The 17952-nt window shown below is 48.5% G+C and overlaps 1 protein-coding gene across 2 annotated transcripts in view; it reads left to right on the top strand.

Moving 5' to 3' along the window:
* The window catches only part of Cdh3 (cadherin 3), a 45850-nt gene that overhangs the window by 16148 nt on the left and 11750 nt on the right, over positions 1–17952 (top strand). The window contains exons 3-11 of one of the 2 annotated variants that reach the window (XM_021170341.3): positions 8831–8901; positions 9695–9820; positions 9972–10127; positions 10229–10373; positions 12181–12356; positions 12978–13106; positions 14489–14674; positions 17287–17528; positions 17750–17895. In XM_021170341.3, the coding sequence (XP_021026000.1) occupies positions 8831–8901; positions 9695–9820; positions 9972–10127; positions 10229–10373; positions 12181–12356; positions 12978–13106; positions 14489–14674; positions 17287–17528; positions 17750–17895 (1377 nt within the window). Of the gene's footprint in view, positions 1–8827; positions 8902–9694; positions 9821–9971; positions 10128–10228; positions 10374–12180; positions 12357–12977; positions 13107–14488; positions 14675–17286; positions 17529–17749; positions 17896–17952 lie in introns of both variants that reach the window. The other variant, XM_021170340.3, reaches the window with a different exon arrangement.

Raw genomic sequence — 17952 nt, 5'->3', positions numbered from 1 at the left:
GCCAGCCTTCACAGAATGACTTTAAAAGAGGAGTTTTGAACCTAAGCTAGGGACTCCAGTTCCATCGAGTGTCTCCTATCTAGGGCGGAAACACTGGACTCCTACCTTTTTTTGATTGTGCTTGTTAACGTTACTTTCTATGGAAACAATCCCAGCTGAACGCCGTTCCTTTCCCTGGGTCCGGCAGGCACATCTTCCCTCTTAGAGGACTCAGGTTAAAGTTCATTTCCTTCTGTGGGGAAAACAGGCTACGGCTGTCAAGTGCCTGAGGCCTGGGGTGGGAATGGAAGTCAGAACCCTGTTGAGGTCTTTGTTTTCCAGCTTAGCTCGCTGGAACTCATCAACTTACCTCGGGGAAGATAGTGACACAAGCCCATTCATGCCCCCGTGAGTTAGCTAAGACGTGTGGCCTGGCAGCCTTACCACCGCCAGAAACAGGCATCATTCCTTGAGGAAGGTGAGGCCTGGGCAGGATGTGTGGTAGAAAGACCTGGTTTGAGATCAGCTTCACCTTGAGACCATGGCCTAAAGCCATTGGTTCCAGGAAGCATCTGCAAGGAAGCTGTGGTGATTTGCCTCAGGACTTAACTTGTCAGCAGTTTCTCTGTGATGCCTAACTTAGAAAGAAAGTGACTCATGTCTTCACAGATGCCCCGGCAAATCTCCCTGGAAAGGTCACTGTGTCTGTGAAATGTCCAGCCCCTGCCTCTTCCCAGTGAGCCACACAGACCCCCACAAGCAGACCTTCCCAGAGACAGACTGAGCCAGGTTTCCTCTATGTCCTTGAGCACCGGGCATCTACTTCTCTGTACTTAATTCTTCAGGTAAATCCCGGTCGCAGGTTAGCCCCTCTGCAGGTTGGGAGGTAGGTTTTCTGTGGTTTAGAAAAGACTAGCTGTGGAGAGGGTGCGAGCTGGAGAGATGGTGCAGAGGTGATGAGCATTGGCTGTTCTTCAGAGGACTCAGGTTCTGTTTTGGACACCTATGTAATCACTCACGACCCTAGGTAACTGCAGTTTCAGAGTATCTTGCGCCCTCTTCAGGCATGTGCAGGTACTGCATGCACTTGTGTGCACATTCTCTTTTAAAAAGGCCAGCTGGATTGCACACACCCCTTATCCTAGTACAAGGCCGGCCCGAGGCAGGAAATGACAAGTTTAAGGGCAGCCTGAGCTGCATGGCAAACCTTATCTCAAAAAAAGAAGGGACCAGAAAAATGGCACAGTGGGTACAAGTACTTACTCTGTAGGCATGAGGATCTGAGTTTGAACTCCCACGTAAAAGTCTGGCATGGTCGTATGTGCCCATAACTCAGCCAGCACTGAGGGTAGAGACTGGCTGCTCCTGAGGGTTTGCCAGCCAGCCAGCCAGCACAGCTGAACTTCCCATTTAGTCAGAGACTCTTTGGCCTTCACGTGTGTGTTTATGCACCATACACATATGTGACACCCATATACACAACATAAATTTGGGGGATGGAGTCTAGGGCTTGATGTAGACACCTCTGTATGTCTTGTGCATACATCGATTGATGGTGCTTTTCACAAAGGCCTGTCTTGGACCAGGCACACATTAGTGTTCCCACTTTTCAGATGAGTTAGATAGAACTTCCACGTGCTCACGACGTTTGCCTGCGCATACAGTTGATGATTATGTAGAGTTCAGCCCAAGTCTTCTGAACCTCTATGTGGCTGTGTAGTAGGGGCTTTCTCGCTGATGCTGTTTCCTGGGGGGCAGTTCAAGACACCTCCATCCCTGTACCCCTAAAGCCTCTTGTACACTGGAAGCTGTAATACCTACCTTGCGGGCGATAGCCCTTCCCAGCACTGGGGAGGAAAAGACTTAATTAACTGAGTGTCTCAGGCAGAGTGGGTGTCTGAAGCATGTCCCAGCCTGCCGGGATTCCTGCCCCTTGGTGGTGTTCTGCTTCCTGTTGAATAGGAGTTGGAGCTGATGCGCCAGGAATATGTGGCGTGCGGGGGAGGCTAAGACATCCATAACACGTAACTGCTGGCAGCTTGATTGTTGTCTCAGGGGAACTGTCCCCTCTGAGAATAGATGGGCAGCCTAGATACTGAGATGCTAACATCTAGGTACCATGCACCAGAGGGTAGTGCGGGAGACAGGGCAGCAGGATGAGCTAGCTGTTTTCCCAGTTACTGGCTCCTTGTGGGTATGACAGATTTTAGAGTTTGGGAGGGTGGGGCTTAGGGCTTCTGAGTATGGGCGGAGTCATTAGTCCCCTGCTGGGTAACCTGGAAGGATAGAACTGCTGGAGAGAGCTACTTCAAAGAATGAAAAGAAGTCGCTGGCACACCCGTGCTAGCTGGAGGCCATCTCTCCGTTCTGGAACAGGGAGAGGACAGTGACTATGGAGTTTTTACATTTGTTGTTGTTTTGAGAGAGGATGGCTTATAGTCAAGGACGGCTTCACTCTGTAGCCAGAAAGACACTGAGTTTACGATTCTTGCACTTCCTCCTCCTACGTGCTGGGATTACAGGTGTATGATATCTATCGTGCCTGGCATGTTTTAAGTGTTCTGAACAGCTGATCAGTGAGTGCCATGGGAGTCCAGAAGAGTCGGTGACAAAAAGTCTTATCTTTGTCCCAGCTACGGAGGTCTCTTCCCAGAAGCCTATTTTTTAAAATTGCTTTTCAAAGATTTTTTTTTTCAATTTTCTGTTGTTGGTTTTTTTTTTCCCTATTTTATTTAGGGTGGCGGGTGTCCGTCCACAGAGGCCAAAAGAGGGCATCAGGTCCCTTGGAGCCACCTGACATTAGGTGCTGGCATCAGAACTCCATTCCTGTGACTGATCAGAAAGTGCTCGTGACCATTGAGCCATCTGTCCAGCCCTCAAAGACAGCACTGATATATGGACCAGGGGTGTAGCTCAGTGACAGAGTTTTTGCCTAGTATATATGAGTTCCTGGTCAATCTCCATTGCCAACCCCCCCCAAAAAAGTCAAATGGTAAAGTCCAGATGTGACCATATTATTGGGGAATCAGGTCACTCTCTACCTTTGAAACGTGTTAACAGTGTGTCCTAGGTTCTTTTCATAGAGCCTACAGTGTGAGAACATCCATAGCTGATAGCTTGTTTCTTTTTGAGAGCTGGGGAATCAAAGCCAAGGAGGCCTCATACTCGAGGTAAGTGCTTTACGGCTGAGCTGGATCCCCTGCCCTTTCCACAGCATTCTGTGACAACCGGTTGGTCTTCCCTTGCATGGACGGTGATGTCACATGAGTCAGTCCTCACTGGTGTGCATTTAGGTTGTCTCTGAACTTTAGTTGTCAGTCATCCACTGTGGATTAGCTTGGATAGCCAGGAGCATTTTGCAAGGGTTTAGTCATGCGGATAAGCATTTTTGTTCCTCCCTGTGTCCCGGTGTCCCAGATACACGGGTTGCGTCACACCAAGGCAGTTTTTGCATGAAGAATACAGCTATAGACTTCTGACTGTGCCTGGGTTCGGATTCTAATTCTCCTCTTTAGCAGTCTGCACGTAAGCAAGTCACGTGGCCTTGGAGTTGTGGCTTCCTGGTGGTGAGTGCTAGGTGATGCTGTTTGTGGCTGACAGAGTCATGTTTTGGGGGTCTTGATTTGTGTAGTACTCGGTAGTTCTGTGAAGTCGAATGCTGTTCTTCCAACTCTTGAGCTCCCAGTAAATTCATCCAAGTTCTTCATCAAGACACTGATGCTTATGCCAGCCTGTAATCCCAGCACTTAGGAGGCAGAGGCAAGAAAATCTCTGAGTTCAAGGCCAGCCTGGTCTACAGAGCAAGTTCCAAGATAGCTAGGGCTACACAGAGAAAGAAACCCTGTTTCCAAAAAAACAAACAAAAAAGACACTGGTGCTCACAACAGATTTTAAAAATGAAAATATTAGGGGGCTAAGAGAGAGGTGGCTCAGTAGTTCAGAATGCACATTGCTTTTTTTTTTTTTTTTTTTTTTTTTTTTGGTTTTTCGAGACAGGGTTTCTGTATAGCCCTGGCTGTCCTGGAACTCACTTTGTAGACCAGGCTGGCCTCGAACTCAGAAATCCGCCTGCCTCTGCCTCCCGAGTGCTGGGATTAAAGGCGTGCGCCACCACGGCCCGGCTCTAGCACATTGCTCTTTGTCAAGGCTCCATGGTTCTCAGTGCCCATACTGAGCAGCTCACAACCGTCCATAACTCCAATTCCAAGGGATCTAGCGCCCTCCTCTGGAAACATCTGGAACTGCATGCAAGTGGTGTACAAACATACATGCAGGCAAAATAGCCATACACATTAGTCAAAAACAAAAACAAACAAAACTGGCTTAAAAAAAGACTATTATTTCTGTAGATGAGCAGTGGTAAGTGGAAGAAGCTCTCAAAGAGATGGAAAAGGCCATGGATATGCAAATGACTCTGGGTTCAGACTGGTCTGGGAACCACTTGGATTTTCACTGCCTCTCTATGGGACTTCAGTGAACTTGTTTAACCTCTCAGTTTCCCATACTCAAAAATGGCCATTAAAATGCTTCTCATAAGTTTCTTCACGAAGTTGAAATAGGGAGCTGTGAGCTGGGCATGATAGCACATGTCTATAAGCCAGGTACTTGGGAGACAGCTGTGGGAGGGTCAGAGGTTCAAAGCTAGCCTGGACTACAAGGGACCCCGTCTGAAAATAAAGAAACAATAAAAACAAACTGTGCTAATGTTGGCCGGTAACAGTAATGAGAAGAATGAGAATTCCTGACCCCTGAGACAAAGTCCCATGGCTGGTTGGCCAGGACAGGAATTGAGTCTCACAATTCTCAAGGGTTAGCGTTAGAAACCAAGGAAGGTTTGGTCTCATGAGGTGCTTCTCCTCAGGTTTGAGGTGGCTTTGAGGTGGCCAGCTCCTCCATTGCTGCTACATAGCCTATATACTGTGTCCTGAGTATCTCTCCTAAAGACATTAGCAACAATGGGATTAGGGCCAGTGGGCTCTTTTAAGACCTTCCCTTCAAATATAGTCACTTTGGGGTGTATAAGGAGCCTGAGAAGTTCAATGTAGGGATTGGGGTGAGGCAAGAATCCAGGATAATACAGGAGTCAGGCGTGGTCAACACTTGAAGTCCTAGAATCTCCGGAAACAACGAAGAATCATGAAGTTAAGCTTGGTCTTCAAGTTGAATACCAAGTCAGTCTGAGCTACATAGCAAGACCTTGTCTCAAAGCAGAGGGCTGGAGAGATGGCTCGGTCATTAAAGCACTTGCCACTAAAGGATAAGGCCAGGGGTTCTGATACTTGACACACATAAAGCTAGGGAGGGGCCTCAGGTAAAAGCTAGATGGTGGAAGAAGAGAACCGATGTGGTGTGCTATGAGATGCACATGCCCACAGACACACCAAGTGTAATTATAGTGAAATAACGAACAGCCAGGTGGCCATTGTGGCCCGCCTGTAAGTCCAGCACTCGGCATACAGAGACACAGGATCCCCGGAGCAGGCTGACTCTGTGAGCTCTGGGCTCAGTGAGAGACCCTGCTTCAGTATGTGAAAATCGACTGAAGAAAATACCACATGCAGGCGCATGGGCACACACACAGAGTCAAAAAGAACACCAAGAACTAAAAAGATTAAAAATAAATAGTATATAGCCATGGCCAAGTGGTTAAAAGAGTTAAAAGTTACTTGAAAGCATGGAAAGGGTCATTTTCTTCAAGGCTTTTTTCCCCCCCTGTCCATAGTTATGTGCACACTGTGTGTCACTTCAAATTCTGCTCGCTTTGTTTCCTAGCACAGGAGCATCCCTGTATAATTTTAAAACTCTACAAAGTGTCACTTTGCACAGCTGGATGGATAGCCCAGGGAGTATGCACTCCACATATGTACATGTACATATACACATATATACATTTACATATATATATACATATACACACACATACTTACATATAATATTTTCTGTACTTAAGCTGATTTAGTCTTCATCATATCAGTCATTGCTGGTTTCCTGGAGTTAAGACAAAGCCAAGTTCCTTAGAGGAGCCTGCAATCGTGCGCAATAGAATAAAAGACACAAAGCCACTCCGTGGACCCCATGGCTCCCGGGACAAATCCATGTCCCTTTCTTCCCTTGCTGCCCCAGGCTGTGCGTGTCAGCCCAGGCCTCCTCAGAGAGGATATTGTCAAGGAAGCAGGGTTGTCTCTAAGCAATCTTCACTTTCCCACACGCACATCCCAGCCTTCCAGGAGGGTTCTGCCTGGATGTGTGTGCGCTGGGACTCTGGGGCTCTGGGGCTCTGGGCTCTGGGCTCTGGGGCTCCTGAAAGTTGGCACTGGATTCCTGTGGGCTGCGGGTGGCTCGTTATGGTTGTTAAGGCCTGCTGCCCCTTCCGCTGACTTCATCCACCTCCATAAGCCCTGCCAGCTCCCAGCCTCACACGGTGGAGTCTTACTACAAGCAACCAAACAGTGTTGCCAGAAAATATGTTGTGGATATAAATAGTTTTGAGCAAAGTGCAGTTAGGAAGACCCGGAAGAGCCAGGCATGGTGGTGCGTGCACTTTTTACATCTCGCTGCTTGCTTGGATGACTCTCTGAGGTCAGGGCCAGCCTGGTCTACAGGAACACCTTGTCATAAAAATAAAATAAAATAATAAAAATAAAGTGAGGGAGGGGGTATATATCCAGCATGTTTAAGACCTGGATTTGGGCTGGAGAGATGGCTCGGTGGTCAAGAGCACAGACTGCTCTTCTGAAGGTTGTGAGTTCAAATCCCAGAAACCCCATGGTGTCTCACGACCATCTGTAATGAGCTCTGAAGACAGTTACAGTGTAATATATAAATATAATAAATAAGTCTTTAAGAAAAAGGAAAATAAGACCTGCATTTGATACCTAGCACTGGAAATAAAGATGGGTTGCTGTGTGCATACAGAAGAGAGAGAAGGTTCCTTCTGCCCGCCCAGGTGGGGCTATCAACTCTCCTTTCTGGAGACCAGCTCTTATCAGTAAAGAGTCTCACAGTATCAGTTTGCTCCCAGGGTTTACATCCACAGTTCGCTCGCTGCCTCTAATGTTTTCCCTTGTCTCACCATGTCTCTGAACTGCACTGTTGGTTGTGGAAGAAGGCGTGTGAAGTTCTAAACCACATTTTTTTTCCCTCCGATGCCGTCCACTGAGGCTTTGCCTATGTGACACACACTGCATGCGTTAATGAGCCTGTTTGTCTCCTCTTACTCTGGCTTTTATTACGGGGTCTGTCTAGACTACAAGCTTTGGCTGTTCGTGGGGGATTGTCTTTCTTCCCCAGCAAGCATGCATCCTGCCTCGTATCTGGCTTCTGCTTCTTGAATCTGCCCTGGTTGCGTGTTCCTGTGGTTGAGTTGTTCCAAACTCGACCGCACCACAGTGTTTCTGTCCCTGATGCCTTTCTGGGCACTGACCATTTCCAGTTGTGGCAATGATGGGCTGCTGTGAACATCCTAACACACACCTTTTTTTTTTTTAAGCAGTGGGAATTGAATTCAGAACTTTGTTATATATTATATATTAGACAACACTCTACCACTGAGCTACATGCCCAGACTTGCAAATATGTTTTACATTTTTTTTTCAAATTGTATTTATGATTTAGTGCATATGGGTATCTTGTCTGCATGGATGTCTGTGCACCACATGCATTCTTGGTGCTCATGGAGGCCAGAAGACGGGGTGAGATCTCCTGGAACTAGAGTTACATGATGTGCGTGCTTGGACTCAAACCCAGGTCCTTTGAAGGAGTAGCCAGTACTCTTACCTGCTGACCCTCCCTCCAGTCCCACTGCCAGACTTTTCCACAGTGGCTGTTTGCTTGCTCTCCCCACCAGCCATCTGGTTTCTCCACTCCTCCCTCTGGGAGTACAGCTCCTTACTAAAACACCAGTCGCACACTAGCAAAAACAAAAAAACAAAAAAACCAAAAAAACGCTTGGCTTGGTCCAGCAACACAGAGTAAAAGGGGTGGGGTGGGGCAAGCTTGGGCAAATGCAGTGACTTGTAGTAGTAGTAGCTGCAGCTGCTCAGTGGTTAAGAGCACTTGCTCTTCCTCCAGAGGACCCAGGTTCCATTTCTGAACATCCACATGGTGACTCACAAGCACCTGTCACTTCAGTAACAGAGGAAATCTAGCGCCCTCTCCTGGCTTCTTTGAGTACTACATACCTGTGGGGCACAGGCAAAAATAAAAACCCTCAACACATGTGTAAAATAAAAATAAATGAATCTCTTTTGTGCGGGGCTAGAGGACAGAAGCATTTCTTTGCAGGCAGCATTCAGAAGAACTATTGTCAATTTCAATTACCAGAAGTTGAACAAATTGTCTGTGGGTAACGGTGTCACGTCATGCTTGGTGATAGGTTGCCTGCCGTGAGCAGACAGCCTCCAGAACCGCTGTATCTCAACAAAGCTACCTGCGCACAACCATGGTTCTCCAGCCTGATGAACACACGAGGAGATAGCGAGGTGGTCCTCCCTCCCAAATCCAAATGTAGGGGCCGGAATGATGGCTCCGCGGTTAAGAACACTATCTGGGTTCAGTTCCCAACACTCAGGTCTGGTGGCTGCGCACAGCCACCTGTAACTCGAGCTCCAGGGCATCTGACTCTCCTGGCCTTCCCAGGCACCTGCACACGTGTGGTGTACACTCATACACATACCAGTGGAAAAAAATGTTTTAGACAATGATAAGGCTGCATGCAAAAGTGTCAGCAGAGACTTGCAGCCACCGGCTGGCCAGGAGAAGTGAGCCAAGCCCCTTGGGTTCCTCCTGGTTGTAGTCTTTAATCTAGTCAAGGGACTGCTTTCTAATTCACTCTCTCTCTTCCTCACAGTAGCCTTGGCTGGACAGGAGATGCACCATGCAGACAATGGAGAAATCGTTATGCTGAATAGGGGGACAGTTCAGGTAAACTGTTGTGTCTGTCTTCAGGGCAAAAGGAAAGTGCTATGTTCAGATGACTGCTGGCCAGAGTCTGTTCCTATAGTAATAGGAACCAAGTTAACCCTTAACCCCAGCTAACCAGACCTAATCAGAGCAGTGACTAATGCTTACCAATAGGGGTCGCTAGAGAAACGGTCCATGGGCATGGACACCAACTTCCTGGTGTCTTTTTTTTTTTTTTTTTTTTTGGTGTCTTAATTTTTTGAATATTTGAATGTTCAAGACTTAAAAATATTTAAAACCACGTAGCAATCTCTGTCTCCATCTGATCATAGCCTGCCCATCCCTCCTGAGAAGACACACACAAAGACAAATTATTCCTTGTACATATGCAAATAAGAATAGGACTTTTTCCTATTCTTTTTTTGTTTTCCTTTATTGTTAATATTACAGTTGTTGGGTGTGATGGCATGTACCTTTAATGCAACCAGCATTTAGGAGGCAGAGGCAGGTGGATCTCTGAGTTCGAGGCCAATATGGTCTACAAAAACAAAGTATGGTCCAGGACAGCCAGAACTGTTACATGGAGGAAACCCTGTTTTGAAAACAAACAAAATTAAATAAACAATAGTTTCATTTTGTTTTGTTTAAGGAGAGGTCTCATGTGGTTTAGGCTGGCCTCAAATTGCTACAGAGTGGAGGATGACCTTGAATTCCAGGTCCTTCTGAGAACTGGGAGTATGCATGTGTGTTGCCACACCTGATCCTCTCTCCTTCCAGGGAAAAGCTAATTTATTCTTCCCACCCTTGCTTGCAGGGAGGGAAGGATGCGATGCACTCCCCACCCACCCGCATCTTAAGGAGACGAAAAAGAGAGTGGGTGATGCCACCAATATTCGTCCCTGAGAATGGCAAGGGTCCCTTCCCTCAGAGGCTGAATCAGGTATGACCAGGCACTCATGGGTCTGCAGGATTTATCATCCGATGGCCTAAGAGGAAGGCTTCTTGCTGCTGGGTGCGGGCTGCAGAAGGCTCCTGGCCACTGGATGAGGCACCTGTCCCTCTGTCAACTGTCATTTTCCCTCTGTTTCCAGCTCAAATCTAATAAAGACAGAGGCACCAAGATTTTCTACAGCATCACAGGGCCTGGCGCAGACAGTCCCCCCGAGGGAGTCTTCACCATAGAGAAGGAGTCGGGCTGGCTGCTGTTGCATATGCCACTGGACAGGGAGAAGATTGTCAAGTATGAGGTAAATAGCCTTTCGCTCCCAGTGTAGACACCTTTTCTGAGGCAGGCACAAGGTCTGGGGAGGTGGGGACACTCGCTGACCCCGGACCTCTGTGTCCACAGCTTTATGGCCATGCTGTATCCGAGAATGGTGCCTCTGTAGAGGAGCCCATGAACATATCCATCATTGTGACCGACCAGAATGACAACAAGCCCAAGTTCACTCAAGACACCTTCAGAGGGAGTGTTCTGGAGGGGGTAATGCCTGGTAAGAAGGGTGGGAGGGGCTATTCTGGACTAGGGGTGAGTCCAGATGGAGTTGGGGTCAGCCCAGACCTTCATGGCCGTGTGGCCAATCCGCTCATCCTATTCCCTGTGTGCCCCATGAGTCCCGGTCAAGTCTGCCCTGCAGCCGAGTTCTGGCATTCACATTTGAAACCTTCTGCTCTGAGCTCAGCCAGCCTTAGGAGCTGCAGAAACTCAGGCTTGAGTATGAACTTTGTCTCTTTACTGCCTGTGACCATAGGCATGACCTCTGGGCTTCAATCTAAATGGGAAGAGTATCAACCTTAAAATATTACGGAGATTAGACATAGCACATGCCACTGACGGTGTGACTCAGGGGTAGAACACATGCTTCGTGTATGACAGGCCCTGGGCACCAGCAGAGAGACAGAGACAGAGACAGACACAGACAGAGAGACAGAGAGAGAGCGAGAGAGCACAAGCTTGCCCATGCATCGTGTGTGTACTACATACTGTGGAGCACCCAGCCGGAAGTTCTGCAGCCAGGACTTGGGGTGATTAGAGTGTGATTTGCAGAAACCGAAATAGGTTGCCATCCCTAGGGCAGAGATGACAAGGGGGGGAATAGATTCACATTCCCAAGCTCGGCAGCAGGTCCCGGGAGACAGAAGGGGCTCTCATCCTGTTTGGAGTGATCTGGACTGCCCACCACTTGGCTTTTCAGCTGAGCGTTTCAGAAATGAGTTGACCAGAGATTGCCAATAGCAGAAATCCCCACTACTAAAACATTGATTTTTATTTGTTTCGATTTTTTGGTGACAAGATCTCCCCCTATAGCCCAGGCTAGCCTCAAAGTTGTGATCCTCCTGCCTTAACCTCCTGAGTACAAGCCTGCACCAACACTGTTGGTCCCACTGTATAGCTCTGGCTAGTCTGGAACTCACCATGCAGATCAGGCTAGCCTTGAACTCACAGAAAATCACATGCCCCCCACCTCCTGTGGCTGAGATGACAGGTGTGCACCACCTGCCCAGCTTTTAAGTCTTCTGTTTTGGTGTGTGGTGGGTTTGTTCATTTGAAACATGGTGTAACTATGTAGCTGTGTAGCCTTGGTCGGTCTGGAACTTCCTATGTCGACCAGGCTAGCTTAAACAGTCCGAACAAGATGAAAACTTGTTTTTTTTCCTTTGGTTATACTCAGAAAGCTTAGAAGCAGTTGATCCAGGCGCCAGTGGGGCTTCAGTTAAAGGGCAAGGGATTCCTGTCTTGTTATTCTACTGTTTTGGCCTCTGTTCCCACAGTTAGCTCTCGTGGCTGCTGGAGCCATTACATTTAGTCTGTGTGTCCCGTGAACAACAACATCATTACTAACTGTTTGTTTAAAACAGACTCTCCCTACTCCATAGTCAAGGCCAGGCTTGAGCTTACACACAGCCCTCCTGCTTCAGCCTCCCGAAATTGGGATTACAGGCTTGAGTCACCAGCTACAAGTACATTCTTTTTTTTTTTTTTTTTTAATTAACTTCCTCCAAACGTGTATGTATCCCATTATCAGAAGTCATTGCCATGGTCACCCCACTGCTGGAAGAATGGGAGATAGTGTTTGTCCCCAGGGTCTGTGAGCGACCTAACCTGAGCATCCACTTTCCTGGAAAGAAAGACAGGATGGCAAGCGGGTTCCAGGAAACAGGCTGCCACCCAGCAGGGGAGAGAGAGACCCTTCTGGTGTGCCGGGAGGACTTCACAGGGATCCAGAGCCAGCAAGGCTGCCTCTGGGCTGAGAGGGAAAGGTGCTCAGTGGTCCCCTTCCCCTCCCCCAACCCCGGCAGGCACTTCTGTGATGCAGGTGACAGCCACAGATGAGGACGATGCCATCAACACTTACAATGGGGTGGTGGCTTACTCCATCCATAGCCAGGAGCCGAAGGAGCCACACGACCTCATGTTCACCATCCATAAAAGCACGGGAACCATTAGCGTCATTTCCAGTGGCCTGGACCGAGAGGTGAGTAGCCTTCGGGAAGGTACTACCCTCAGAGGCCTGACTCAGAGTGGAAACCTGTGGCCGCCCCAAGGTCAAGGCAGGGCAGCGGAGACCAGGATCACCTGGATTGGCTGGCGTGGCTGCTGCTGCTGCATTTACCTCTGCTATTCCACATCCTTTGGGCTAGTGGCCTGCTGGCTAGATCCCCTGGGGGTGAGAAGGCAGCTGTAAAATGTGGGCTTTTGAGCTTTTCTCATTTCCTGTCCGAACGGCTCATTTAGTTTGCATGTTGCCTGGATTTGTCCCCTGTGGGCCACAAAGTAGAACTAGCTCCATGGATATTGGAATTGCCTTCTGTTTCCTAATTAATATCAAGTTCCTGTGTGGAGCAGGTGAGGGTTGGGTTTCCCCAGAATAGCCCAGGAGGGCTATTGGGCTATCTACTGCCCCTCCCTCCCCCGGTCATATATAATTGTCCCTTCCCTGGAAGTGGGTAAGGGGTGAGCCAGGGAATTGAGAAACAGCGAAAGTGGGGAGGGGCTGTTGCTCCCACCTCTGTACCCCAAGGCAGTTTCTCGTTACCCAGGTGACCGGCCTCTCGAATTGGACTAACTGTGAGCTCTTTCCTCCTTTCTCCCCTAGAAAGTCCCTGAGTACAGACTGACTGTCCAGGCCACAGACATGGATGGAGAGGGCTCTACCACGACGGCAGAGGCCATTGTGCAAATCCTTGATGCCAACGATAACGCTCCGGAGTTTGAGCCGCAGAAGGTAACGCCCCTTCCTTCCTGCGTGTGTGCAACATCACATGAAGGACTGAGGTTGGCTGCTTCTCAGAAACCGACCCATGCTACCACCAACCGAGTCCCAGACCTGTCGCTTGCTGACTGTGTAACCTTAAGTAAACTGCCTAGCCTCTCTGTGCCCAGTTTCTTAATCTCTGAAATGGAGATAATGATAAATACTGGATCCACTGTTCTGACATTTTGGCGAAATGATCTGTGGACAGTTCTTTCCAGTCTTCAGGTGATACGGGGCTTGGTGTGGAAACATACTTACCTCATATCTGTTCTGCCCATAAGTACTTACATAGCTCCTGGGACAGGAAGCTCAATGCCAGGACTGGAGAATGGGCAAGAACCCAGATGGCCTGAGTTTGAGCCCCAGGGCTCACTTGGCAGAAGGAGAGAGCTGACCTTGCCCTTGGACTTTCACAAATTTACCACAGCACCCGCACCCACCCCCATCCCCTGCCCCATTTGTACATGCAGTATAAAAATTAAAAAGAAAAAAAAGTTTCAAATCAGTTAAGGTGACCCAGTACCCCCTGCATGTGTTTACAGACCTAGATTTGGAATGTTACCTAGGCCTCCTTAAAAATTAGCCCTTGGGACATTGCCCTGATTGTGAAGTGTTGACTGTGCAAGCCTGGTACCTGGGTAAAAAGCCACCTATGGTGGCCCCTACTCAACTCCATTGTTGGGGAGGTGGAAGTGGAGTTCCTGGGGCTCCCTGGCTTGTGTCAGGAAATGTGGTAGACAGCTTCTAAGGAACTGTAATTACCTGAAGGTGTCCTCTCACATGCTGTAATTACAATGTTTGGGGGGGATAATGACAGGAACATCAGGAATTCAGGGTCCTCTTTCACTCCATGTCAAATTCAGGTCCAACCTGGACTACATGAGACTATCTTTAAAAAAACAGACAAGCAAGCAAACAAACAAAAAACCTATAAAAAAGAACCAAAAAAACTATTCCCCTGTCTGTTACCTGCCCCCAAACTTCCTAGCCAGTGCCCGCAGCACAGTGAGGCACCTGTCCTTGTCATCTTCTTGGAGCCTCTGCTCTCTGCCAACTGGGTGGCTGTGCGCAACTGGGGAGATTCCCAAGCTTCAGGTCCCCCTGGTGAAGGAAAGTTGGTCCAGAATCTGTGGCCTTGTCCCTAGAGCTGTGCTGATGGTTGGGATTGTCTTTCTGTGCCTCCGAGTGTCCTGGAAATCTTTACAGGTCAAAAGTCCAGACATGTGAACAGGCCGCGGGGCTTCCCAGCAGTGACAGAAGTTTCCCAGCTGCGGAGCGTGGTGCGGTCTGCCCGGAGGGACAGCTCCTCGCTCTGTTCAGATCTCACCGTGTCCGCCCCTCTCTCCCCACAGTATGAGGCTTGGGTGCCTGAGAACGAAGTGGGCCATGAGGTACAGAGGCTGACAGTGACTGATCTCGATGTCCCCAACTCGCCAGCGTGGCGTGCCACCTACCACATCGTGGGAGGTGACGATGGGGACCATTTCACCATTGCCACTCACCCAGAGACCAACCAAGGCGTCCTGACAACCAAGAAGGTGAGTCTGTGTGGGCCTCTAGGACAAAGGGATCCCTCCTGCCCCAGGCCGCTTCCCTTGGGCCACTCACTGGGGACTGCACCAAGACAGTGGCTCCTGGTACTGCCCGTTGCTCTTGTGCTGAGAATCCCTTATTTGGGCTTTTGAAACAGGCTCAGTAAGGATTTTGTTTTTTGCAGGGGTGGGTGGCGGTGTTCCTGCAGGTTGGGGTAGTATGGCGGTATTGGAGATCAAGCTTAGGGCCTTCTTTTTATCAGGACACAGAACAAGATGGGGTAAAATCGTCTTTGGGAACAGGGTCTGGTGGTTCACACCTATAAGCCTACACATTGGTGGTGGGACCAAGGTCATTCTCTTTTTTTTTTTTTTTTTTTTTTTTTTTTTTTTTTTTTTTTTTGGTTTTTCGAGACAGGGTTTCTCTGTATAGCCCTGGCTGACCTGGAACTCACTTTGTAGGCCAGGCTGGCCTCAAACTCAGAAATCTGCCTGCCTCTGCCTCCCGAGTGCTGGGATTAAAGGCGTGCGCCACCACGCCTGGCTCAAGGTCATTCTCAACTACTGAGACCCACCTGAGCTGAAAACAAAATGAGTAAACACTTGAATAAAATCGATCCTTTGAGAGACAAGCTCATGGACGTAATGTCACATGTCTGGAATCCCTGCTTTGAAGATGCTTGCTAGGCTGGAGAGATGGATGGCTCAGCAGTTAAGAGGACCAACTGTTCTTCCAAAGGTCATGAGTTCAAATCCCAGCAATCACATGATGGCTCACAACCATCCATAATGGAGATCTGATTGATGCCCTCTTCTGGGGTGTCTGAAGACAGCTATAGTGTACTTACATATAATAATCTTTTAAAAAAAAAAAAAAGACGCTTACCATGTAAGTTCAAGACCAACCTGAGCTGTACAGTGAGACTAGTTCAACAAGAAAAAAAATAATAACAATAATTGATGGTTCAAAAATATGGACCCCGCCAGGCGTGGTGGCGCACGCCTTTAATCCCAGCACTCGGGAGGCAGAGGCAGGCGGATTTCTGAGTTCGAGGCCAGCCTGGTCTACAAAGTGAGTTCCAGGACAGCCAGGGCTATACAGAGAAACCCTGTCTCGAAAAACCAAAAAAAAAAAAAAAACAAAAATATGGACCTGGGGCTGGTGAGGTCGCTCAGTGGGTAAGAGCACTGACTGCTCTTCCAAAGGTCCTGAGTTCAAATCCCAGCAACCACATGGTGGCTCACAACCATCCGTAATGAGATCTGATGCCCTCTTCTGGTGAGTCTAAAGACAGCTACAGTATACTAACATATAATAATAAATCTTTTTAAAAATAAATAAATAAATAAATAAATAAATATGGGCCTGTTTAAAAGGTTTAATCTCTGGACTCTGGCTTAATCCCAGGTGGCAGCACCAAACGTCAGTGTGGGCCTGATTGGGCCACTGTGGCAGACTTTCTTACTGGTAGGAGCAGGAAGGCCTAATGAGTCAGAGGCCTTATCTCAAAGAAAACTGAAAAAGGGCCTGCCCTGTCTTTCCTTTCTTTGTCTTTCTAGTTCACAGTAGAGAATGACTTCGTGTGAGTAGTTCTTAAAACTGTCTCAGCCAGGTGCTGTAGCATTTAGGAGGCAGAGGCAGGAGGATCTCTGAATTCAAGACCAGCCTTGTCTAACAGAGGGACTTCTAGGACAGCCAGAGCTATATAAAGAAACCCTGTCTCAAAACAAACAAAGAGTACCAGACCAGCCAGGACTATATAGTAATATATATATATATATATTTATATTTATATAAATAAATAGAGCCAGGCCTTTAGTCCCAGCAATCAGGAGGCAGAGGCTGGAGAATCTCAAGAGTTCGAGGCCAGCCCAATCTACAAAGTGAGTTCCAGGACAGCCAGGGCTATGAGAGAGAGGGAGAGAGAGAGAGAGAGAAATTATAGAAGGAAAGGTTTCTAAGTGTTTTGACAAGTGAGCTACACCAGAAAGCACAGTGCAATGGTCAGATGCTTGCATTTATTTGTCGATCATTCCAAGTGCAGTGGATCCCGTGTGCTGGCCTGGTGACGCGTTATCTCTACTGGCATTCAGAACCGTGAATAAACAACCGAAGCAGGCCTGGGCAAATTCAATCACAAGGCCCCTTCGGAAGTTGCCTTCCTTGAGAACTCAGCCAATATTAAAACCACACCGAAGCTTGGTTTATATATTAAGCATGCTCTCGGCTCTAATTACAAACAGGTTTCCCACTCCAGCGACCATGGAAGCGTCAGTATCATGAGGGATACAGAGGGGGTCCTTTGTCTGTAGCATTGGTGCAATACAGCATCCTACCCAGAGGCATCGTAGTCCCAGTTAACATGTCCCACAGGCTCTCAGGCTTCTCCTTGGGAACCTCACTACCCCACTGGGTACTAATCTGCTAGGCCTCACTAAGCCTTTGGGCTGGTCTGAGAGACTCCAGTAGTTGTTCTCTTAGGAAACAGGATTTGGCCGGGGGTGGGGGAGTCGGGGTGAAGGAGGCAGCTGCCAGAGCCGTGATCCCTTTACTGTAAGCCTTGTGATGCCCACCAACCACCTTACCAAAGCTGCCTCATATTCCTCTTCTCTCCTAGGGTTTGGATTTTGAGGCTCAGGACCAGCACACCCTGTACATAGAAGTGACCAACGAGGCTCCCTTTGCAGTGAAGCTCCCAACAGCCACTGCCACCGTGGTGGTCCACGTGAAAGATGTCAACGAAGCCCCTGTGTTTGTTCCACCTTCCAAGGTCATTGAGGCCCAGGAAGGCATCTCTATTGGGGAACTGGTCTGCGTCTATACCGCACAGGACCCAGACAAGGAGGACCAGAAGATCAGGTACCTGGGGACCGGCACCAGGCCATCCAAATACAGAGGTGCACTTGGGTGCCTTGTTCATAAAAGTTTGTTCCACATTGTTACCACCATTTTTGCACCAAACCCACCCTTCCTGGCTGCCATACTCAAAGCTAAAGGTTCCACAGTTGGTCTGAGGAGGCTCTGGATGATAACAGAATCCTACAGATGTTACCTGTGACTCTTCTCAACCTCCTTTCCAGCTACACCATCTCGAGAGATCCAGCCAACTGGCTTGCTGTGGACCCAGACAGTGGTCAGATAACTGCCGCAGGCATCTTGGATCGTGAAGATGAGCAGTTTGTGAGAAACAATGTCTACGAAGTCATGGTTTTGGCCACAGACAGTGGTAAGAGCTTTCACCCAGCCCTTCCACAGGCATGCCTGTGGTACCCAGACATGTGAC

This window comes from Mus caroli, unplaced genomic scaffold (genome assembly GCF_978045245.1).
Source record: "Mus caroli unplaced genomic scaffold, Mus_caroli_1 scaffold_10, whole genome shotgun sequence".
NCBI classification, from domain to species: domain Eukaryota; kingdom Metazoa; phylum Chordata; class Mammalia; order Rodentia; family Muridae; genus Mus; species Mus caroli.
Note: the sequence above shows the minus strand (reverse complement) of the source record. Positions and strands in the feature narration are given on the sequence as shown.